The sequence below is a fragment of the Petromyzon marinus genome, chromosome 69, assembly GCF_048934315.1.
Source record: "Petromyzon marinus isolate PM22_M1 ecotype Great Lakes invasive population chromosome 69, UKy_Petmar_22M1.pri1.0, whole genome shotgun sequence".
In the NCBI taxonomy this organism is placed as follows: Eukaryota; Metazoa; Chordata; class Hyperoartia; order Petromyzontiformes; family Petromyzontidae; genus Petromyzon; species Petromyzon marinus.
Window position 1 is genome coordinate 3249935 of NC_133735.1, and position 24726 is coordinate 3274660.

The 24726-nt window shown below is 43.6% G+C and overlaps 1 protein-coding gene across 4 annotated transcripts; it reads left to right on the forward strand.

The window, feature by feature from the left end:
- Positions 1-591: 591 nt before the first annotated feature.
- Positions 592-23003, forward strand: LOC116957018 (serine/threonine-protein phosphatase 2A 56 kDa regulatory subunit alpha isoform-like). 4 transcript variants are annotated; one of them, XM_076054985.1, is made up of 14 exons: positions 592-1821; positions 2647-2843; positions 10468-10569; positions 11522-11614; positions 13196-13282; positions 16981-17111; positions 17432-17491; positions 18335-18443; positions 18608-18661; positions 18770-18820; positions 19602-19721; positions 20197-20324; positions 20573-20766; positions 21341-23003. In XM_076054985.1, the coding sequence occupies exons 1-13, from the start codon at positions 1677-1679 to the stop codon at positions 20724-20726; spliced, it is 1431 nt and encodes a 476-aa protein (XP_075911100.1). In that variant the 5' UTR covers positions 592-1676; the 3' UTR covers positions 20727-20766; positions 21341-23003. The 4 variants fall into 4 exon arrangements, with proteins under 4 accessions (XP_075911100.1, XP_075911101.1, XP_075911099.1 ...); XM_076054986.1 differs by having other exon boundaries at positions 20573-20731; XM_076054984.1 differs by having other exon boundaries at positions 594-1821; positions 20573-20674.
- The last annotated feature ends 1723 nt before the right edge of the window (positions 23004-24726 follow it).

Consider the following 24726-nt stretch of genomic DNA (forward strand, 5'->3'; position numbering starts at 1 on the left):
AGTGCACTAACAACTGCACCACCACTCCCCACACACACAGTGCGCTAACCACTGTACCACCACTCCCCCCACACAGACACAGTGTGCTAACCACTGCACCACCACTCCCCACTCACACAGTGCGCTAACCACTGCACCACCACTCCCCACTAACACACACAGTGCGCTAACCACTATACCACCACTCCCCACTCACACAGTGCGCTAACCACTATACCACCACTCCCCACTCACACACACACACAGTGCGCTAACCACTGCACCACCACTCCCCACTCACACACAGTGCGCTAACCACTGCACCACCACTCCCCACTCACACACACAGTGCGCTAACCACTGCACCACCACTCCCCACTCACACACACTGCGTTGAGTCCATATTTATAATAAGTCTGGTCACAATTCCAACACAGATGTTTATTTTGATGGTTGAGGCACTAACAAATGACACATTTAAACTTGGAACAATAACTCAAGTCCCAACCCACCTGGGCAATCGACAAGCATGCGGGGGGCGACTCTTCACCTCGTTCACGGGAAACTCCGCAGAGAAGCGGGGACCCCCCTCTCCCACCACCTCCTCCTTCTTGGATTGTTGGAACCCACTTCCAACAACGGAGAGTTTGGCGACTGCCGAGTGTGGCACTAAACGAACTCGAGAAGACGAAAGGAAGGTGGTGGTGGTGGTGAGAGGCGGGCCGGGCTGGTAGTGGGTATGGAATTTGCCTTCGTAACAGCCGCTACCCGTTTGAAACAATAAGGGTTTGTCCTTCCTACCCGGTATAGGCGCGTCCCTGCGTTGTCGTTGTGCGCAAGGCGCGGCTGCCCTCGGGCCCCCCCTCCACCTCCGCTTAACCTTGGGCAGCCATCGCTCGCAATCCCGACAAGCACCACCGCTCAGCCCTGAATGAGCGAGGCTCGCACGACGCCGTCCGCTGGGTGGTGGTGGTGGCTGTGGGGGGGGGTTGGTGACGCCCACCCCCCACGTCTATCCGTTCGGGGGGGGGTACCACGAGGGAAGAGGGGAGAGGGGGCGCCTACTACCTCCCCCACTTAGAAGCAAACTCGCTCACCAACAACACACACAACTTCGCACCGCAGAGCGCGCGCGCGTGTAACTCTCAACTCTTTTACGCTGTAACTATAAAAATAAACACGTCCTACACGCTCGAAGCCACGACTCGATGGCAACTCGCAGCGTACTTTGTTTTGGTGTTGGTGAGAAGCTGCGTGCGTTTTGGTGTCCGTTTTTTTTTACTGTGCTTTGATTTTCCCCATGGCTACGGGGGGGGGGAGGAACGCAAAAGGGATGCACCACCGTGAATTATTTAGATGCGAGAGGAGGGGGGGCAGGCAGAAGCTGACTGCAGCTGCTGTTGATGCTGGCACCACGTCATTGTAAGAGAACACCGGACACCCCCCCGTGTCCCTGCCATAATTGGTCTCTTCCAAGAGAGGGCCGGACCCTGGTAGCCTGCCAGGTGACATCACTGCGCTGGGCCCCATTGGCTGCGAAAGCGAGCGGGGAGGGCTTCGTTTTTCAAAACGGCATCCTGGGGCGCAACAAGCGAATAAGAGACCCAGACCATCGACGCGAAGCGGGGTAGGGAAAGGCAAAAGCTCGCCCGACGGAGAAGCGGCTTGCCGCGCTGTATGAGCTCGGGGGCGGCAAGATGTTGTCGGCCAGGGCCACGGCGGCGGAGAAGGTGGACGGCTTCAGCCGGCGCTCCCTGCGGACGGCCGGACGCGCTCGACGCTCGCAGGGATTATCGCAGATTCGCACGCGAGCTCACCTCGCCTCGCTGCCCGCGCTCGCGGGTGAGTGCGTAGCTGGTCGGCGAAATCGAAAGTGGGGACCCGGCATTGAAAATGGACTTGGTGTTTGAAAAATCCCAATGACAAAAGATGTATGTACATTTTTTGGTTTGCTTTCACTTTTGTAGTGCACGTGTCATTTTGATTTTAAACCATACAAACGAATGGCTTAATCTTTAATGCATTAATATGTTTACAGTATTCAGTAATGGTTTGACATTTTGATTTGTAATTGATGAGCATTAAATTGCGTCAACTTCAGATTAATACAGTAGTATACACACTTGGTCTCACTACAGTAATGGCTTGTTTGCTAAATACATAAATTGTTAATCCAGGAGAGGTCTTTTAGGCATTCGGCAATAATGGTGTCTTGAAACCGACGTAACCAGTGGAAACATTGTATTTAAAAACAGGCGATTACAGTGGCTGCGGTTTATATGAACTTTCAAGCAATGCTGCATACATTAGAACCTTTTGCTGAGAGTTAAAAAGGAGGCAACTGGTGTTGTGAAGGAAACCGTATTTTATACTGGGCAATGAAAACAAACACTTTTGGTTGTTGAATCGTGACGTGACGTGAGCATACGAGGTTGGCACACGGTGGATTATAGGCTTTATACAAATTCCTCGAATTTCTACATTTTAAATCTAAAATTTCTAGCGGCAACATAAAAAAACACACATTATTCAGGACATGTACACTGAGCATTTATTGGTGCCTGCGTCTGCTGTTCCTACACGGAGGAAGGTGCAGTAATTTTGTCGGAGGATTGTTTGGCGCTGCCGCACAATTTCATGGCCTGCATCCATGACCCGTGTCCACAGACACCCCCGCGTCGGAGCAGGAGGAGCTATTCTGCAAGAAGCTGCAGCAGTGCTGCGTCATCTTCGACTTCCTGGACTCCGTGTCAGACCTCAAGGGCAAGGAAATTAAGCTCGCTGCGCTGAACGAGCTGGTGGACTACATCACGGCAGGGCGTGGGGTGCTCACAGAGTCCGTCTACACGGATATCATCCGCATGGTGAGTACCCATCCTGTGTCCATTGGCCACCCTTTCATTGAGATGTTTGCATTCACAGAACTGATTGTATGGCCAATCTAGGAATCTGGTGATCAATTAGAACTGTGATTTTTGGAAAGAGTATTGTTTTCCTAAATCGTATGAGTCTCAAGAGCCGAGTCGACATTAATGTGGTGAATGTAAATGTCCTGATGCATTTAAGTTGGATACACAGGAAGACCTCGCCGAATATGGGGGTTACATTCCTGGAAAATTCCGTTTTGGGCAAAACCATCCTCGACAAATAATAGACTTTATGGGAAAAAGAGTTGCGTGATTCGGTCCGAAATGATCGTTATTGAACTACTTCTAAATCATTTCTGCCCTTGTAATTGTAATAAAAGATGCTGAGTCACTTTCCATTTCTTTAAGTTTTACCTTAACACAATAGGTGTTATGAAAATTGATGAAAAGAATACAAATTAAATGAAATTTGCATAATTTATCCGAAATTATGTTAATTAGTGTAATTATGTGCATAAATTATGTTGATTTGAGAGGTAATCGTATTAATTTATGAGAGTGGGCGTGGTTATGATAATGCAGGTCGTTATGGATTATCACAGGGGTCGGGAACCTTTTTGACTAAGAGAGCCATGAAAGCAAAAAATTTGGAAATTTATTTCAGTGAGAGCCATATAATATATTTTAAAAGTGAATTCAACTAAATGTCAGTATAATAAGCCTCTGAATTTATTCTTTTAAATAATGTTGTTATAACACTCACCATTAATGCGACTTCTGGTGCTGCATGGATTTGCTGATGTCTTTGTAGTCGGGTTGGTACTTGGTGAGGTTAAGCTTCATGCAAGCGTTGAGGCTTTCATCCGTTAAACGTGATCGTAGGTTGGACTTGATGTTTTTAAGATGTGAGAATGACTGCTCACATGCATACGTAGATCCAAACATGGTCAATACAGCAATACTCACACGCTGCAGTGTGTGGTATGTGACAGGAAGCGCGTTCCAAGTTTTGAGAATCAGCTGGTCTTCGGGTTGGAGTTTTTTCATTTCTGTCCACATGTGCTTGCTCGCCAACTCCGCTTTCTGTCGTGTGATTCTTTCCAAATCTTCATTCAGTGACTTGAACTTATTCACCCACATGTCTGAGGCCTTCAGGTCAGCCACTTCTGCTTCAAAATCTCTGACGGAGACACCAGGGATGTAATTCAGGTCGGCTGTGTTCAGTGAACACTCGTTTGGATGGGTGATGAACTTAAAAAGACGAGTGTGCTCACGAAATTCTCCAAAGCGTGCTTTGAAGGACTGTAGGAGACTGGATGTGCAGCCAGCTAGCTGGTGGAGATCAAGGTTTTGAATGGGCTCACTTGCTGTGCATGCATCTTTAAATTGGCTCAGTTTTTCAAAATGTAGTAAACGACCTGTTTCAAGATCCGTGATGAAAAGCTCCAGCTTGTTTTCAAAAGCAAATACAGCTTGTTGAAGGGATAACACTGTATTTCCAATGCCTTGCATTTTCACGTTGAGCTGGTTCAGATGTTCAGTCAGATCTACGAGATAGTAAAACTTGAGGAGCCACTCGGTGTCGGCTAGCTCAGGATGCCCGACGCCTTTCATTTCAAGGAAAGTCCGGATTTCGTTCAGGCAAGCCGCAAAACGGCTAAGCACCTTCCCTCTTGACAACCAACGCACATTGCTGTGCAAAAGCAGACCAGGATAGTTATTTACAACTTCATCCAGCAGTGTTTTAAACTGGCGATCATTTAAGGCTCGGGCAACAATAAAGTTGATCACACGAATGACCAGCGACATCACTTCGCCAAACTGCCTGTCACACATCTGAGCACAAAGTGCCTCCTGGTGTATAATGCAATGGAAACTTAGGATGGGTCTATTTTCATGTTCACGGAGAAGCGCCACAAATCCTTTGTTTTTCCCCACCATACACGGAGCACCATCAGTACACACTGAGAGAAGTTTATCCATAGGTAGACTTTTTTCTTGAGCAAACTCCATGAAAGACTTGAATAAATCCTCACCTCTTGTGGACCCTTTTAATGGCAGAACAGCAAGACTTTCTTCGCGCAGTGTGTCACCAACAACATATCTTGCAATCACGCTGAACTGCGACAAATGGCTCACGTCTGTTGACTCATCCAAAGCCAGAGAAAAGAACGGCGCTGCATTTATGTCCTTCACTTACGTTTCCTCCACTTTGTTTGCCATCACGATGGTACGATCATGAACAGTTCTTGCCGACAGAGGCATGTCTTGTATCCGTTTGATTATCTTGTCTTTGTTCGGAAGATCATCAAAAAGTTCATTGGCTACATCCAGCATGAACGTTTTAGCATACTCGCCATCTGTGAATGGTTTTCCGTTCCTCACTATTGCTAAAGAACCAGCAAAGCTAGCCGAATTATAGTCACCTTGCCGGGTCCATACGCGGAGTTGCTGCTGGCTAGCTTGCACCCTGCTCAGAAGCTCTTGGCACGCTTTCTTTCTGCTGTCTCCCGCAGGGTATTTTGATGCAAAGGTAGCGTGGCGCGTGTCGAAGTGCCGCTTTACATTCGACCGTTTCAACGATGTAATTTTGTCATTGCAAATTAGACACACCGCAGAACCCGCTCTCTCCACAAAGGCGAATTCTTCGGTCCATTCGTCCTGAAATGTACGATACTCGTCGTCTTTTTTTCTTTTCGCCATCTTCTTCGTCGAAGGGTTAGCTTTGAGCTAATGACCGAGCAGACGCAGTCTCAGACTGATTCAAAAGGGGGCGTTTACCTGTTTTACCCAGCAACGGCAAACGTAGGCCAGTATCATCCAATTAAAATAATGGACAATTGCTCCTGCAGCCCTGAACAGGACATGCGCAGTGAAAAATCGATGGATGGATTAAAACAAGTGAGAATATTTTGTTTTATCTGCGAGCCATATGCAATCATCAAAAGAGCCACATCTGGCTCGCGAGCCATAGGTTCCCGACCCCTGGATTATCAGGTCGAGTCTCGGTGACGAGGATTGGGTTATGAATTGGAATAACGCGATTGATCGTATGCAGTTCTGTAGGTGTTGTGAGCATAAATGAGAGAGTCGATTCGACTCTGCTCTTTAATTCCGTATTATCGATAAGGATACGATTATCTTCGATTTAACGTTTATTGATTGTGTGTTATGGATTATGTGTGGTGATAGTGTGCTTATGATAGGTCCCCAAGATTCAGATCTCATTCGCAGAACAATATTATGCAGAATTTCATGAAGAATCGCACACAACCTTTATGCTTTAATCAATTTTATTCTCTAGCTAACTTTAATTTTTGTATAATATGAAAACTCTCGACCTTGGAATTTCAACACAGCGTTAACATGATACCATCACGATTGCGTTGTTTAACTTTGATAACGGCACCTGTGGTTAATTCCCGATGCGTAACGCAATCGATCGATTGTTGAGAGAGAGATTAAAAACATGCGAACTATTCTATCAAAACCTTAACCTTATAATATGCAAACTCGTATTCTTGAATTGTTACACAATACGGCACTCGGTCTTTGATTCGTATCCAATCCTTAACACATTTTCTTGTCACGTTGTTAACAGTAGGACGACTGATTATTATGCAACGCTATTCATTGAAAAGGCACTCAACCAGTATTATTCATAAAGGCACCAATATGCGTTAATAGATTCGTCTGGTTCATTCATGGATACCAGCAAGATTATGCAATAAAAAAACGAACGACTCAAATACTCCCAAGTGATCGTATTCACGATTCTCGATGGCAATGTTTTCCGTTATCAGCTAATATTTGACGCACTTATCCTGAATCTTCTTGTATGTTTTAATGTGCGAGGGTTGTTGATTTCCTCGCCTTAAACAAACGCCTAAGTTGCTTTGCTTGTCAAAAATATGTTTGTTCACTGCGGAGCGGTGGGGGGTGTGAGGGGAGAGTGTGGGGGAGGGGTTGGGGCATTCAAGCGGCTTGTCACAGTTTCTGTCCACCGCTGGCTGGATGAGTCAGCACGACGCTCGCCGTCGTCGCGCCGATGGGTGTTGAGTGCGGGGCCGCTGCCCTCTCAGCCCTGGTGACGCGAAGTTGCGCGCTGTGGCACGCTGGTGGCACGCTGTTGGCACGCGCTGGTGCTGATGCTGGTGCTGATTGCACGCTGGTGGTTAATGTTGGCACGCGCTGGTGCTGATGCTGGTGCTGATGGCACGCTGTTGGCACGCGCTGGTGCTGATGCTGGTGCTGATGGCACGCTGGTGGCGCGCGCTCCCTCTCCTTGAAGATGGGCGAACACGCCTGTGCTGGTTCGCTGACAGCAGTTTCCTCCACTGCTGGATGAGCTGCGCCGGCGCGCGCTCTTTCCGCTGCTGTAGTATCTGACGCTGCACTCGCGGGCGACAGGTCAAGTTTTCTTTGCAGAGTGAGCCGAGTCACACGTGCTCTCTTTGTTGAGGTTGTTGGCGGTTCTCTGACAGCAGGTTTCTTCCACTGCTGTATGACTCAAGTTGCACGCGCTTGGTCGCTGGTTTGCTGAAGTTGTTGGCGGCTGTCCAAGCTTTTCTGCTGCTGGTTGAGCCACGTTGCACGTGCTTTCTCTGTGGAGATGCTCGAACGCTCTCAGCGCTGATTCGCTGATACTTTGTTGGCGGCTGGCCAAGCTTTTTCTTCTGTTGAGTGAGTTGAGTCGCACGTGCTCTCTCTGTTGAAGTGCGCGAACGCCGGTGCTGGTTCGCTGACAGCAGGTTTCCTCCACTGCTGGCTGGATGACTCACTTTTGTTGATACATCGCGACTCAGCGATCCTCGCTACTCAGCGAGGCTCGGAGCCAGCCGCTCCATGCGACTGCTCGTCCTATGGACGTCTTGACTCGCTGATCTATCTTGACTGAACTTTTGAAAATGCGCCTGACCGTTATATTCAAAGACAATTCTTCTCTCTGTGCAGTGAAGGAGGGGGGCCTGGTCTGTGTGTGTGAGAGTTCGTGTGTGTGTGTGTTCGCGTGTGTGTTCGTGTGTGTGTGTGTACAGATGGCTCCTGCGATAACGATCTGTTTGCCCTGGCGTGAAATTCCTCTCGCGCTCTGCGGGAGAGACAAAGATGGTCGGTAGCACCTTCTCCCCTCTATACTTTGAGTTAACATCGCTCAAATACCATTTGGTCCCATGTTCGCCAAGACTCGTGTTTGTAACTACGTCCTCCCGACACCTCTCGGGTTAACGAGGTTCGCATTGTTATGATGGAGTTATTAAAAAGAAAAATAATTTTCATCCTGAGTTTAAGCGGTCCGTTTCCAGATTGTTGGAATCCATATCCCTTGGTTCTGTAAGGTTCTATAATGGAATATCGTTTAAGGTTAACACGTTATTATTAATGTTATATTGCAATTTTCTTTAAAACTTAGTTTGCCTGGTTGCCGTGTGTGGGGTGGGGTGTGTCTCCTCATCAAACCCGGCTGGCTTTTCCAGATGGCCCCTTGTGATAAGGTGTGGTTCCTGCTTCTCCGCGCTGCGAGAGAGACAAAGGTGGTCGGGGTTGCTTGGGATATTGTTTAAACTCTTTCGTAAGTTTGCCCGTTCGCCTCATTCCTTCTCGATAACCTTTGATGTGACTCGGTATTCCTGCTCCCAAGGTTGTGATTTAACAGTAAAAGTATTAAAAGGTGAAAATCATTTGATGTCGAATTAATAATTGGATAAGGATTCACTGATGTGTTTGGTGGCCTGTTCTTAATTGGAGTGAGCGTTAGGACCGCTAATTGTATCTTATTCTTGTTGTTGCCTTTTAATTTTTTACCCGTTGTTTTACTGGCAAATAAGAAAAAAAATATGTATACGATTTACCCTGTTGGCGTCTCCGTGTCTACTCTGTTGGTGTTCATCTGGAGATTTTCGCAGATAGCTGTTACATCCTCGCCTTGAGAGTTTTATAATTTCTTTATTTATTTATGGCCTGTTTATGATCTCCATCTGTGTTTGCGTGTTTTTGGGTTTGTGTGTTTTTATGCAGAGTTTGATGTGCCCTAAGGGAGGTCACGCAGAGGGAAGCCCTCCGCAAGCTAGACACGAGGACGCCCACGGGTTAAAATATTTGTTTTCTTTGTCATTAAAACAAAATGCAATAACAAGAATAAGCCAAAGTTAGCTGTCCTCGCCCTCACTCCAATTAAGACCAGGCCACCAGATACATCAGTGAATTATTATCCAATAATTAATTCGCTATCAAATGATTTTCACCTTTAATACTTTTACTGTTAAAACAAAGCTTGGAGACAGAAATACCGAGTCACATCAAAGGTTATCGAGAAGGAATGAGGGAACGGGCAAACTTACGAAAAAGTTTAAACAATATGCAAAGCAACCCCGACCACCTTTGTCTCCCTCGCAGCGCGTAGAAGCAGGAACCACACCTTATCACAAGGGGCCATCTGGAGCGAGCCAGACGGGTTAATGAGGAAATACACCCCACCCCACACACAACAGCCAGCGAACAAGTTTTAAGTTAAAGGAATTGCAATACAAATCACACGTAACATTAATAATAACGTGTTAACCTTAAAATATATTCCATTATAGAACCTTACAGAACCAAGGGAAATGGATTCCAACAATCAAGAAACGGACCTCTTAAACTCAGGATAAACATCTTTATTATAAAATAAATAATAACTCCATCGTAACAACGCGAACCTCGGAATAACCCGAAAGGTGCGTCGGAAGGACATAGTTACAAAACACGATCCTTGGTAAACATAAGACCAAATGGTATTTGAGAAACATTAAATCGAAAGCAGCCAGAGAGAGAGGTACTCCCGGCCGCCTTTGTATCTCCCGCAGAGCGCGAGAAAGGAATTTCACACCCTAGTGAGGAAAGCTTGATGTTTCGAAGAGGGTCGCCCCTTCCCCCCCCCCAGGGGTGTAGCAGATGGCACACAAACACACACACACAGACCACGCCCCCCCATTTCCACTGCGCGGAGAGAATTACTTTTGAATATAACGGCTTTCAAAAGTTCAGTTAAGTCAGTCAAGACAGATCAGCGAGTCAAGACGTCCACAGGACGAGCATTTGTTGAAACAGATGGAATCATGGTCACTGTAAAATAGTGTACTTTATGCTTTTGGAAAGCTATAGAAAGAAGTGTTACTTTAAATGTGGTAATTGGAATTTTGAAACATGGATTTTGATCCTGTCACACTGTTGTCCTACTTTTGCCATTACTTGGCAATCTGAAATCGAACCAACCAACCTGGTAAAAATTATCCTAATTGGTGAAAAGACCAACTACATGGCTCTCCAGCTACCTAGAATGCCCCGAAGTGCTCGTATGATGGGTGCTTTTTTACGATTCCAATGCATGTGCAGGTTTTTTCTAATAATGACGGTGATTGAGGTTTATAGCTTTTCTTTCAGAATCACTGCCCTGCAATTATCAGTAATTTCAAAATGGAATTATAAGCAATTCTTCTTTCGTCACTGTAAACGGTTCAATACATTCCTGATTTGCCAACGAGTGTCTCTTTGCATATGGCTCTGTGACTCTGGGGTGAAATGTCCCTCCATCACATCAAGTCTGAGTCCGCTGTTGAAAAAAGTATCCGTGTGTCTACTCCAGGTGGCGTACAACATCTTCAGAATCCTGCCGCCAAGTGAGAATCCAGAGTTTGACCCAGAGGAGGATGAACCTACGCTAGAAGCGTCCTGGCCTCACTTGCAGGTCCAAGTCACCCCCCCCACCACCCTGTGAAGTCACCCTCGCATTTATTTGCATACTTGACAGTGACATATCCTGAAAGGCACTCGGATGCTGCTTTTTTAATACAGTTGTCAACATGTAAGTCGCCGAGTGTAACACCGGAATTCCAGCTTTAGGCTTGGATTAGACAACTGTTGTGTAGGGGTGTCCCCATCGTGGTATCATGCACGTTTGAATGTCATACCTCGTGGTAGGGTCCATTTGAGAATTTACAGCACAGTACAGATACAGTGTACATCATGGGACCTCCTTTGTCAGGACTAAGTATGATAATAGGGTTTTCCCTTTTTTCTGGGAACAAAACAGGTGTTAAGATGTTAAAACACCAAACTGAAACCTATTTCAAGGAATCATGTCTGCATTAACCACAATACTTGTGGTCAGAATGCAAACAAAAAACGTACTCTGATAATATATGCATTGTCTTTTAAACTGATTGGTCCACACCAGAGACAGCTTTCTTTTTAGCCTTGTCCCAAACGGTGTTAGACCAGAGGATGCCTTTTCAGATACAGTGCAGTGTATTTATGTAAATTAGAAATTGAGTTATTTTTTCTTTATTAAGTTTGTGTTCAATTATACGAAATTATAATGAGTGTCTTCTTGGTTCTTTCGGTAAAGTCACGTAGAATGGAAATAAAAGAATAAAAATAAAACATAATAAAATAAGATTAGAATCTTATTTAGAATCTTATTTTATTATGTTTATTTTTTATTATTTTATTTCCATTCTACGTGGTGACTTTACCGAAAGAACCAAGAAGATGAATCCCTGCAGTCACGAAAGCTTTAAATCGAAATATAATAAGTGTGTTTGCCCTATGTGTTTGCGTTAAAGGGGACTGAATTGTGCCTTTTGCATCACTTTCTCACACTCCTGCATTGTTTTTGTCTCCTATGAACCTCTCCTTAGATCGTCTATGAATTTTTTATAAGTTTTTTGGAACAGCAGGAGTTCCATCCCAGCATTGCCAAGAAATACATAGGCAAGAAGTTTGCACTGCAGGTGAGTGTTATAGCTGAGTGAGGGCCTGCAATCCCCTTGTCTTTCACACCTTGTTGCCAGTTACATAGCAGAGGAGTTTTTTTATATAATTTTCAGACAACTGCTGAAATTGCCATCATCAGGTTATAGGGACTGCTTGTGTATAAATCCCGCAAAAAAATGTTCACCATTGAAAGACTGACATTTTTACACCCTCCTGTTGTATATGAGCCTTTTCCAAAATTGATATTAACAATAATATTTGCCATTATATATCATTTTTTTTTTTACAAACGAAAAAAAATAATCAATAAAACCCACAAACCCAAAAACACGAAAAACCAGATGTCGATCATAAACAGGCCATGGATAAATAAAGAAATAATAAAACTCTCAAGGCGAGGATGTTAACAGCTATCTGCGAAAATCTCCAGATGAACAAGAGTTTGATGGGCCCCTTAGGAAAGGTCCCTCCGAGGTCAGAACACCAAGAGAGTAGACACGGAGACGCCAACAGGGTAAATCGTATACATATTTTTTTTCCTTATTTGCCAGTAAAACAACGGGTAAAAAAATAAAAGGCAACAACAAGAATAAGATAAAATTAGCGGTCCTAACGCTCACTCCAATTAAGAACAGGCCACCAGACACATCAGTGAATCCTTATCCAATTATTAATTCGACATCAAATGATTTTCACCTTTTAATACTCTTACTGTTAAATCACAAACTTGGGAGCAGGAATACCGAGTCACATCAAAGGTTATCGAGAAGGAATGAGGCGAACGGGCAAACTTACGAAAGAGTTTAAACAATATCCCAAGCAACCCCGACCACCTTTGTCTCTCTCGCAGCGCGGAGAAGCAGGAACCACACCTTATCACAAGGGGCCATCTTCCAGCCAGACGGGTTAATGATAAAACACACACAACAGCCAGGGAACACGTTTTTAAGTTAAAGAAGTGGCTACACATCAGTCACACATAAAATGAAGAATAACGTGTTGACCTTACACGACATTCCATTATAGAACCTTACAGAACCAAGGGATATGGATTCCAACAATCAAGAAACGGACCTCTTTAAACTCAGGATGAAAATTATATTTCTTTTTAATAATTCCATCATAACAATGCGAACCTCGGTAAACCGAGAGGGGTGTCGGGAGGACGTAGTTACAAACACGAGTCTTGGCGAACATGGGACCAAATGGTATTTGAGAAATATAAAGTCGAAAGTATAAAGAGATAGGTACTCCCGACCACCTTTGTCTCTCCCGCAGAGCGCGAGAGAGGAATTTCACGCCAGGGCAAACGGATCGTTATCGCAGGAGCCATCTGCCACACACACGGGACTTAATAGTGGCCCCACCCCACCCTGCACACTGGCAGCAAACGAGCGAGCGAGCTTTAAGTTAAATAAACCGCCACACATTTATATATGATAAGACACAGAGTGACGAAAATTAATAAACTAAGTAGGAACCAAGGTAACGGGGTGGATCAGGCTGGTTGAATGTGGAGTCGAAGTGATATTTGAGCGACGTTAACACAAAGTATAGAGAGATTGGAAGATCCCGGCCACCTTTGTCTCTCCCCGCAGCACGTGAGAAAATGCATACGCTCGGAAGAGCATCTTCACTTGGAAACAAAATCAAATACCCCGAACCACAAGCAGAATCATATATGGGTACGGTAATACCAACTGTGATGTGAAATGTTAAACTTTAAAAATCTTAACCATTTCTTTGTGTGTCGGAAACGTGTACGAAAAAGGGGGGGGGGGGGACCCGCCTGGGGGGGACCCGCCCCTCTCTCTGGATGAACAGCGTCGACAGACAGACACCTTCGAGATGAATCGAAGCTTCTGTTTACTTGATGGGTTATGGCTTGAGGAAGACCCGAACAGAACCAGGACACAAACACACACACGAACGCACACACACACACAGACCACGCCCCCCCTCCCTTTACTGCAGAAGAATGTCTTTGAATATAACGGTCAGCGCATTTTCAAAAAGTTCAGTGAAGCAGCGAGTCAAGACAGATCAGCGAGTCAAGACGTCCACAGGACGAGCAGTCGCATGGAGCGGCTGGCTCCGAGCCTCGCTGAGTAGCGAGGATCGCTGAGTCGCCATGTATCAACAAAAGTGAGTCATCCAGCCAGCAGTGGAGGAAACCTGCTGTCAGCGAACCAGCGCGCGCGTTCGCGCACTTCAACAGAGAGAGCACGTGCGAATCAACTCACTCAACAAGAAAACAATCTTGGCCAGCCGCCAACAAAGTATCAGCGAATCAGCTCTGAGAGCGCTCGAGCATCTCCACAGAGAAAGCACGTGCAACGTGGCTCAACCAGCAGCAGAAAAGCTTGGACAGCCGCCAACAACTTCAGCAAACCAGCGACCAAGCGCGTGCGACTTGAGTCATACAGCAGTGGAGGAAACCTGCTGTCAGAGAGCCGCCAACAACCTCAACAAAGAGAGCACGTGCGACTCGGCTCACTCTGCAGAAGAAAACTTGACCTGTCGCCCGCGAGTGCAGCGTCAGATACTACAGCAGCGGAAAGAGCGCGGCCAGGAACGCCAAGCAAGAGCGTGCAGCAGCTCAGCCAGCAGTGGAGGAAACTGCTGTCAGCGAACCAGCACGGGCGCGTTCGCGCATCTTCAAGGAGAGGGAGCGCGCGCCACCAGCGTGCCATCAGCACCAGCACCAGCACCAGCGCATGCCAACAGCGTGCCAACAGCGTGCCACAGCGCGCAACTTCGCGTCACCAGGGCTGAGAGGGCAGCGGCCCCGCACTCAACACCCATCGGCGCGACGACGGCGAGCGTCGTGCTGACTCATCCAGCCAGCGGTGGACAGAAACTGGCAGCCGTTCGTATGCCCCCCCCCACACTCTCCCCCCTCCTCACTCCCCCACCGCTACACAACGAACAAAATATTTTTTGACAAGGAAATTAACCTAGGCGTTTGCTCAAACATATAAGACTCATGATAACTGCGTCAACTATTAGCTGATAACGAAAAACATCGCCACCCATTGAGTTACGTTGATGAGGCAATCAGAATTATTTCAGTCGAACGCTTTAATTGTATAATCGTTGATGAATCAATGAACGAACATCGCCGTGGTACTGTGCTGACGATTTCAAGCATAATCATTTCGCATATCAGAATGTGTTAAGGATTGGATACGAATCAAAGACCGAGTGCCGTCTTGTGTAATAATTCAAGTATACGAATTTGCATATAATAGAGTTAAGGTTTGATATAATAGTTATGCATGTTTAATCTCTCTCTCAACAACCGATTGATTGCGTTACGCGTCGGGAATTAACCACAGGTGCCGCTATCGAGGTGAAACAACGCAATCGTGATGGTATCATGTTAACGCTGTGTTGAAATTCCAAAATCCCGAGATTGAGTTTCATATTATCCAAAAATTTAAGTTAGCTAGAAAATAAAATTGATTATAGCAGAAGGTTTGTGTGATTCTTCCTGAAATTCTGCGTAATATTGTTCTGCGTATGAGATCTGAATCCTGGGGACCTATCATAAGCACACTATCACCACACAATCCATAACACACATAATTCATAATGTTCAATCGAGAGTAATCATATCCTTATCGATAATACGGAATTAAAGAGCAGAGTCGAATCGACTCTCTCTCATTCGTGCTCACAACACCTACAGAACTGCATACGATCAATTGCGTTGTTCAAATTCATAACACAATCCTCGTCACTGAGGCTCGACCTGTATTATCATAACCACGCCCACTCGCATAAATTAATATGATTATCTCTCGAATCAGCATAATTTATGCGCATAATTACACAATTAACATAATTTCGGGTAAATTATGCAAATACCATTTAATTTTTATTATTTTTTATTATTTTCACATATATATACAACACTCCCCAAGAGTAATAGGTGTGACATAATTAGGCTGTAGTGTTAAAAATGAGGTAATGACATCCTCTGCCACAAGATCATAGTCATACAGTTGCTGTTTTCCCACTGTTACAGTTGACTCTGTGTTCTCTCCTGTATGATACATGAAGTAGCTCGATGCGCAGCAAACTGCAGGCTCCTGTTTTCACATCTTGAACTGCGGTAGACTGGGCACATTGAATTTTATAAAAACAAATTGTGTGCGGTGCACCAAAAGTGTTGGCATCCATGGTTGTGGCTTTCTTAAAATAACAGCATTGGCCTGTCGAGTGATAGAAGGTGAGGCGTTGGAGACGCGCTCTTGTGGAGATGGTAATGGGCCGTGTTGCTGGGCACAATTATGCTGGCCGCTTGCCATGTTGGACCAGTATTTTTAAAAAGTGTTTTTATTGCAAACGATATGTTTTTGTTTCCCCCCCCTCCCCCCAGATGTTTCAGTTTATCATAGGTGCGTGTTAAAATATAATTGGGTTAAATGTACCCCATTATACGCTGCGCACTGGTGGTGTCAGTAATGAAAGACCTCATGTGGAAAGCACAGTTGTCCATTTAAGATGTTTCCATAAAACATGGAAGTGGCAAGTTAAAAGGTCCTTCAAATCTCACATTGAAAAACAAAATAGCTTTTATTTTTAAAGGGTGCACAATTTATCTCCTGTGCACTTATGCTGTAAAGCTACAACATTTAAGCAGACGACTATTTAAATGCATCTTTTGATAATTTGAAACATCCAATAAGGTTTTAATTTAATTAAAAACAACTGAAAAGTTTACAATTCCAAATAATGCACTGCGTTTTATTACTTTGCATGTAACCTCGTACTTGACTGTTAGCTATTCACTTTGTTTGATTCTGTATCTACCTGCTCGTCATCCTTAAGAACAGCTGCACTGCTTTCAGAAATCATACTGCAGCTTAAACAAAGATTGCAATCCTGCACCCTCTCAATCAGATTATCTCCATGCCTGACAACACAATACACCGCATACACATGTAAATTATATCAACAGTGATATCATTTCCATTGGACGTCTTTACTTTTAATTATATCCACCTACATTTTTATTTAAAGCTTTCGTGACTGCAGTGATTCATATTCTTGGTTCTTTCGGTAAAGTCACGTTGAAGGGAAACAATAAAAAATATATGTAAAACAATAAAATTCTCACGACGTTTCGACTGCAACACAAGCAGTCATCATCACACCTGATGATCACACCTGATGATGACTGCTTGTGTTGCAGTCGAAACGTCGTGAGAATTTAATTGTTCTATATATATTTTATTATTTTATTGTTTCCCTTCAACGTGACTTTACCGAAAGAACCAAGAATATATGTCCACCTAATTCATACAGTGTTGTCATACCTGACAGAGAAAATGCATCCTTGGTTGTAGTAAACTGTTTGCTCGGGCTCTTCCGGCAGCTGCTGGAGCTGTTTGACAGTGAGGACCCACGTGAGCGGGATTTCCTCAGGACGGTCCTGCACAGGATCTATGGGAAGTTGTTGGGCCTTCGGGCCTTTATCCGCACGCAGATCAACAACATTTTATTACGGTGAGCGGTCTGCCTGAGGTGAACATTCATTGTAAAACTAGGGGTTATAGCATTTGGGTTTAGCTGAAAACATGGCTTATCTAAGTAGGATGTTAAAAGTGAAGCACAAGTACTGTAAACATGATGTTCTCTGTGCAGTGACGTTGACAATTATGAATTCATTTCCACATTTGTATCTTACCCTTGGCACTTTGTGGAGGTGTGGATTTAATTTTGAGATTCCGACGTATTTTAGAATACCAATGGCACAAAAACTTTGCGTGTAGTGTGCCAAGGGATTAAACTTGTCGATAATCATGAGCGATGTGTACATCCCATAGGTACATATATGAAACGGAGCAGTTCAATGGCGTGGGAGAAATTCTGGAGATTTTGGGAAGGTGAGAGCAGGGCAGCCCTGCCTGCGTGAGGCACCGGCTGTGTCGATGTAAACATGTCTGTCAAATTTGTGTTTTTGTTGTAAATCACGGTCCCTGCTGCATTGCTTCACCACACAAGCACTGCATCACTATCGACCGCAAGAACCAACCAGCCTCAAGCCAACGTTGTTTGCTTCGACTAAAAATGATGAAGTTATGAGAACACGGCACTTTTCCCTTGTTTTACTAATAATCTTGTCATATATTTGAGCAATTAGAGACTTGTATGCTTTAAATTATTATTACAAAAAAAATTAGTACATATGGGATGGCTGGAAATATGAAACACTCGTGACGACAAAACGTGGGCACGCCCAGTAAGACTTTTAGATTACAGCAATGAGATCAACAGTCTTAAATTACCCCAGCATCAAATTCTGATTTAAAGCTTTCGTGACTGCAGTAATTCATATTCTTAGTTCTTTCGGTAAAGTCACGTTGAAGGGAAACAACAAAATATATATAAAACAATAAAAATTATCACGACGTTTCGACCATAACACAAACGGTCGTCTTCAGGTGTGTCGGTTTGCATTTATTTATTTATATTTTATTATTTTGTTGTTTCCCTTCAACGTGACTTTACCGAAAGAACTAAGAATACCCCAGCATCGTTAAGAGGCTTAAGTATCCAGAGAGCGCGTCGAGGGGGAAGGAGAGGGGGGGGGAATGAGGTGAACCGTTATGTAAACAGCTCAAAGCGTACACACCAACAAGTATGGAGCTGACATTTACGTTGCTTGTTTGATGGTTTGCTGCCCCTCCCCTCCGTTCCCCTCCCCCCCCATGGCGATGTCTTTGCAGCATAATCGATGGATTTGCTCTGCCGCTTAAGACCGAGCACAAGCAGTTTCTGGTGCGGGTCCTTCTCCCACTACACACCGCCAGGGGCCTCTCCATCTTCCATGCCCAGGTGGGGCCATCAATGTCAAGGCCGTTTGCACAAGGGCCTATTTGTCAGAGATACACCGCATGTAATTTTGTTCTCTCATATATCAGATTTCAGCTGCATATATTTGAATCACCTTGGTGTGCCTGGTTCTGGCTGTTTGTTGATTTTTTTTTGTTCTTCTATAGTTGGCGTACTGCGTGATGCTGTTTTTGGAGAAAGATGCCACCCTCGCCGAGATTGTAAGTCTTGAGGTTTGATGGATTGACTTCTGATGAAATGGTGCATTAAGATAGACATTTTAAAATGCGTATTATTTAGTCAATTGGTCAATGGGTGATGTCTTCCAGGTTGTGAGGGGACTGTTGAAGTACTGGCCAAAGACCTGCAGCCAAAAGGAGGTTTGTACCACTTATTTTTTTTTGGAACACCAGTCATTGTTATAACAGTATACACTGTGCATCTGATAAAGCTCTTGCAGGTGGTAATTTAAAAACCGTGCCATTTTTATTTCGTGACGTGTTATAATGGCACATCAGACCATGTGAAAACATTGTAACCTTGTATTTATAGTTTTTTCAGAAACAAAAAGAAGAGTGCATGGATTAGAGGACATAATTATAACATAAGAAAAGTAAGTTGGATTGAGCAGGCCACGTCGCTAAGAAGGGATGATGGCCGGTGGTTGAGAATAATGACAGAGGGGTAGCCAAGGAATGAAGCGTTTGAGAGGATGTCCCCTGAGGATATGGGGAGTAATGAAATTGGCTAGTATGCATGTGTTAGGTGGAATTCTACATCGCAAGATTGAAAGATGGCAGTAGCTTAGGGATGCCTTTATCCATCAGTAGATTGCCCATGGCCAGGGGGTGGGCAACCAAAATAACAAGAAGAGACAAAAACATTTTATTGGGTAAAAAACGATTTCTTGAGCCGCAATGCATGTGAATATTAGACAGTCCTTAATAAATAACGTCATGAAGTAGTCCTTAAAGAGCTGCATGCACCTCTAGCCGCAGGTTGCCAATCCCTGACCATGGCTGATGATAACAGAAAAACATATTTTGATTGTTTAGTTGAAAGGTCCCCATGAAGAAATGTTTCTATGTGGTCATTGTTGGCGTGATGTGTTGCACACAGTGCCTCATCATTGTATAACCCCCCCCCCCCCTGTGCCCACAGGTGATGTTTCTGGGTGAGGTGGAGGAGGTCCTGGACGTTATTGAGCCGACGCAGTTCGTGAAGATCCAGGAGCCGCTTTTCAAGCAGATATCTCGCTGTGTGGCTAGCCCACATTTGCACGTAATTATTTTAGTTAAAATTCTTCCCATTAAAGAGCCTTTTCTTCCAACATGATTGACTGTGCTTTGTGCTTCCAGGAAAACACACTATTAGAAACCTTGTCAGTCGCCTACAGCAGAGCATCTTCGTGGTGGCAATCAATACTTAAAATCTGTAACATAGATAATGTCGCATTGCACTGGCACTTGAATTTGCTTGGTGGCATAACATCCATGCTCTGCTCAGAATTTCAAAATAAATTTTATAACAAGACTTTTTTTACTTTTATCATCGATTCTCCATAATAAAAACAGTATTCGATCACATTGGTGTGGCTCATCGCACAATTAATTTCACAGCATGTATTTTTTTACGTTTTCTTTTGAGCCTGTTGACTTGTCCCTAGTGCAGTGTGAAATGGTGTGTTTCTATATAAGGCCCTGCTTCGACTGGTCTCCCACGTAATGTCCATTCTCGCGTGATTGTGCTTTTTTAGGTGGCGGAGCACGCCCTTTGCTACTGGAACAACAAGTACATCCTGAGTCTCATCGAGGAGAACTCCAACGTCATCCTTCCCATCATGTTTGGCAACCTGTACAAGATGTCCGAAGAGCACTGGAACCAGTTGAGTGCTACCGTGCTGGCCGAATGCGTGGGTGTGTGTTGCTTGGACAAGGGAAAAGTTATTTTTCTTCCAGAAATACTCTTGGGACCGTGTTGGCAGGAATGCAAATATAGTATGGCAGGAGGTCCGTTGTTAATGTTCTAGTTGGCTATTGTCGTGCTTTCAATGTGTATTGTTGTGCCTCCACTCGAAACAAGGTGGATGCTTCAATGTGTTTCCACCCTCGCCCAACCTGTGTTGCATGCAGGACGATCTTAGTTTTGAATTTCAACGTGATGAAGACTATGATGGACATGAACTGCGAACTGTTTGGCGAACTGACGGAGTCCTACAACAACGAGCGGCAGCGGTGCGTGCTCCCTAATGCTGATCGCGGGATGGATGGATACGTTAAAGACTGAAGCTAGTGCGTCCTAATGTTGGTCACATTAAAACCTATAGGCAAGAAATGTGCACATATCAAAACTTTTCATGGGCTGGAGGTTTCTGTAGTTAATAGGTGGGGAAGAGGGTCTTTCATTTTTCAAATGAATATACTTATCCATGTTGAAATTACAAGTGCAGGCATATGTAGCTGCCAAATAAAACAATGTTTTGTTATTTATGTAATTTACCCAAAAGTTTGATTCTTTCCTACTTTTAACAAAATTTTACATTTACAATAGTTATGTTGAACTGTGTTTTCACACTGCACTGCACATAGCTGTTGCAGTACAATTGAGTTTTTTATAGTGATGTTCTAAAGCTTAAGTTGTTGCCATATTGAAGGTCCACCTGGAAGCTAATCTTCAATACTGGGGAGGGTTCTGATAATTAAGCAGTGCTTTGCTTCCTCAGGCTACTCAAACACATTTGCCACAAGACATTCTGGTTTAAATTTAGCCTCAAAATAGGTGCAAAATACCTTTCAAACTTTTTTCCCTAATTTTTGCAAAACTTTACTTTTTACATACAAACAGAAGTCCACCATGTATGGTAACATTCTGTTAAAACCAATTGTTTGTGCTTGTAATAGTGAAAAGAAAAAGGAAGAGGAGAGGGAGGAGTTGTGGAAGAAGTTGGAGGATCTTGAACTGAAGAATTTTCAAAACAATATCCTGGTCAAGTAATGGTTTGTTATTTTTCATGCAAATTTCCGTGATTTAGTTTCAGCTGAAATACATTTGCAGAATTCTCTCTTGTGTGAAGCAGTCGACTATTAAAGCCTCTTGAAAGTTTCAAGAGGAAGTGAAGATGTTGACCGTGAATTATGTCAAATACTGAAGAATATTCTCTTCTCAGCTTTAAAGACAGCAGTATAAAGCCGCACATGTTCAACGCAGACAAGGAGCAGCATCACCAAACAGAATATTACTGCAAATCACCACTCCTAACGGTAGCAACGATAATATTGGTTTACATTTAATCTTTTTAAAAAGTTCAAACAAATATAAACAACCTAAAACAGAAAATGAAGGAATCTTGCTGAAAATGTTTCTGAGAAACCCATGTAAAAAAAACCCTGAACGCAGTAACCATCCGTTTCAAAAGAAGCCGCCACCATGTTTTACGTTTACAGGATTCATGGGACTTGTGCTTGCAAATGCGTTTACCGTGTGGACTAAGGAATCGAGCACAACTTTTACAAAGTGCGCGTGTCGCTGTAGAGTCACAAGCCTCTACGTGTTCGCTACCGGGGCAATTCTTCAAATGGACACAGATATATATAAAATAAGATTATACACACACAAGCTACAACTACTGCATTGACACAATTTGTGGAGCGCTTGAATGTTGCTCGTATGTGCGTGGACCCCTGAAACGATGGTGACTACTGCTTATGTATATGTTACAGAGGTTACAAATAAAATCCAGTTGAGATATGTTTGAGATATGATTCGAATACAATATATAAATATATAAAATTATGTTTTGAGCTCTGAGGATCTTAAGTGACCGGAGTTTTGAATCATTCCGTGGGTGTTCTGTAAGTTTTGCTAATGCATCGTCCGTCTGCTGTTTCTAATTAAACGTTAGGGCTTATAAAGCCAGTGAGCAGTATTTAACACACAATAGTAACAAATTTAAACCTTGAAGTGCGCTTTTTCTCCGAGTACAATCATAGGCGTGAAATGTGTGGGATGGAGCGCATTGTTGGCCACCCTCTAGATCTATTAACTATTAATATTATTACTAATGAATGTAAAAAAGAGCTTGTGTGTGTGCACAGTGATCACTGTTAAGGTATTTCTATATTACCTAATGAAATTGCATACTTCAGCCAGATGACATTGTATATTATAATAAACACTGTAGTTTTAGTTTATAGCCTTTTTTAAATGTATAACGCTCATGATACTTTTTTTCTGTTGCAGTTTGAAGGTGCCTTATTTGTTTTTATTTAGTTTCCATTTAATTAAATTAACAACTTTTTGGTTAACTTAAAGCAAGGTGACTCGGCTTATTTTTTGGCAGCTTTTGAGTGCTTTACTCCCAAGTTGCTGACGTCACGGATAGGTTTATTTATTTTGAGATGTATGTTTATGGCAAAGCGAATTAAGGAATGTCTGAGCTGAAGTGAAGACACTTTGTTAACACACTGACTAGCCAGGGGTTCCTGTACTTCTGTTTGTATGGTAACCGGGTTATAATTTAACATTTCTCAAATCTCCTTAACGATAAAAGATTCAACACCATCACATTTTGTGTCCCAGTGTTATTTATTTCCAGCGGTTATGGGGATAGGAAGTACCTTGCCAACTCATGAGGTCCAAGCTTATCTATGTTCGTCAAATTTGCAATCATTTCTTTTTTTACCATCTGGTTTCCTCATCATGAAGGGCCCCCCTTGTTTTTAACCACCATGTACACAACCCCTCAACAAACCCTCATCCAAATAAGTTGTTTAATTTGTTATCAAGTCGACCTTGAACCATCTCGCATAGTCTGATCACAGATGTCCCAGCCCGCTTTTGCCAGTGCATGGTTTAGAAGGTTACTGTGCTCTCTCTTGCACTCAATTGTATTGTTTCTGTGCAACCCTCCATTGAAATAGGGGCCACTTTGTTACGGGACACTAGCCTGTGATGAATACTCTAAATGAACAGTATAGGGTTGTATTGTGTAGTGCATAATGCTCCGTTCGCTATAAAGGTCATTCAGTCAACTTGTAAATAAATGAACACATTTACTGTATATTGGCAATAACAATAAGGCATGGAATTCCTGAGTGCAATGGACAACCGATTTTTAACTAGAAGCATTTAAAATGTCAGAATCCACTTCGCAAGTCAAATTGACCCACTGATTAAGTAAATATTCTCATTTTAAATCGGTCTGCTTCATTTGGTAGAAAAAAAGCAACAGACAACTTGAAAATCCAGGGCTTTGGTGTAGTTTTATTGCAATCGTGTATTTAGAGCAACTGGCATCTTGAGTGGCATTTATTTTTCATTAACCAAGAAAGGTGATGGCCTTAAAAGGAAATAACCAGTACAGGGCGTTTCACAGTTATATGGTTGCTGACATGTTTTCGCAGGCAATCACTTATTCCAAATGGAAACCATGCCTTAAAATGTAAATGCGTCGTGCTATGTCCAGTATTAGCTTGCCCCCGCTGGCCTCAAGGTGGGCTAGCACATTCAGTGTTAAGGTATTTAGGAAGGTGGCAAATACTTGTCTTAGCTTAGTTTAAAATCTGCCCTGGAGCAGATAATGGTCTTCATTTCCATTGAATTTATAAAACAGCATAAATCTAAATTGCGCTGCTGGTAAGGGTTCTTTAAGTTCAGATTACGACTGTCTTTTGAAGGTACTCTCAAGCTTAATAAGATTGATCGACAAAACCTGTGGCTTTCTGAACAACAAGGCAAGACTGGGTATTAGATGCATTTGTGCAAACATTTACACCTCCGCAATAATGGTCCATTAAAAATGGTAATATTTGTGAGTGGTTTGCACCGGCTGCAACGATGAAAGTGATGGCCTGTTTTTGCAGTACTGTATGTCTTTTGGTGTGAATGTTTTTCAAAGCTAAACAACGTAGCCTGATGTTCAGCAGCACAACTAGCTGTAAGGATCATTTTTTAGTCTGCCCCCCCCCCCCCCCATCGCGACCAATATCCATAATAGAGGTTTTGTTTTTTTGGGTTAGATTACGTAAATATATAAACGTATCGTTAAACCCACCACCACCCGACAGCCAACTAGTAAGGGTTGTCACGAAAACAGAACATACCAATTCGTCACTAGTACAGCACTAACCGGTGTGTTGGAGAGCCAAGCCACAACATTTACAATCTGAGTACGACGTTTCGACAGTAATTACAACTAGCTTCATCAGGAACGAAACAGGTGGACTTCTCCACAAATCACGCCCCTATAACACAACAAAATGTACGCCTCTATAAAGCCTCACACCTC

Coding starts and splice junctions, on each gene's coding strand:
- LOC116957018 (XM_076054984.1), top strand. CDS start 1,677: ATGTTGTCGGCCAGGGCCACGGCGGCGGAGAAGGTGGACGGCTTCAGC. Junction 2,844..10,467: donor ACACGGATATCATCCGCATG/GTGAGTACCCAT, acceptor TGTCTACTCCAG/GTGGCGTACAACATCTTCAG. Junction 19,722..20,196: donor TGGCTAGCCCACATTTGCAC/GTAATTATTTTA, acceptor GTGCTTTTTTAG/GTGGCGGAGCACGCCCTTTG.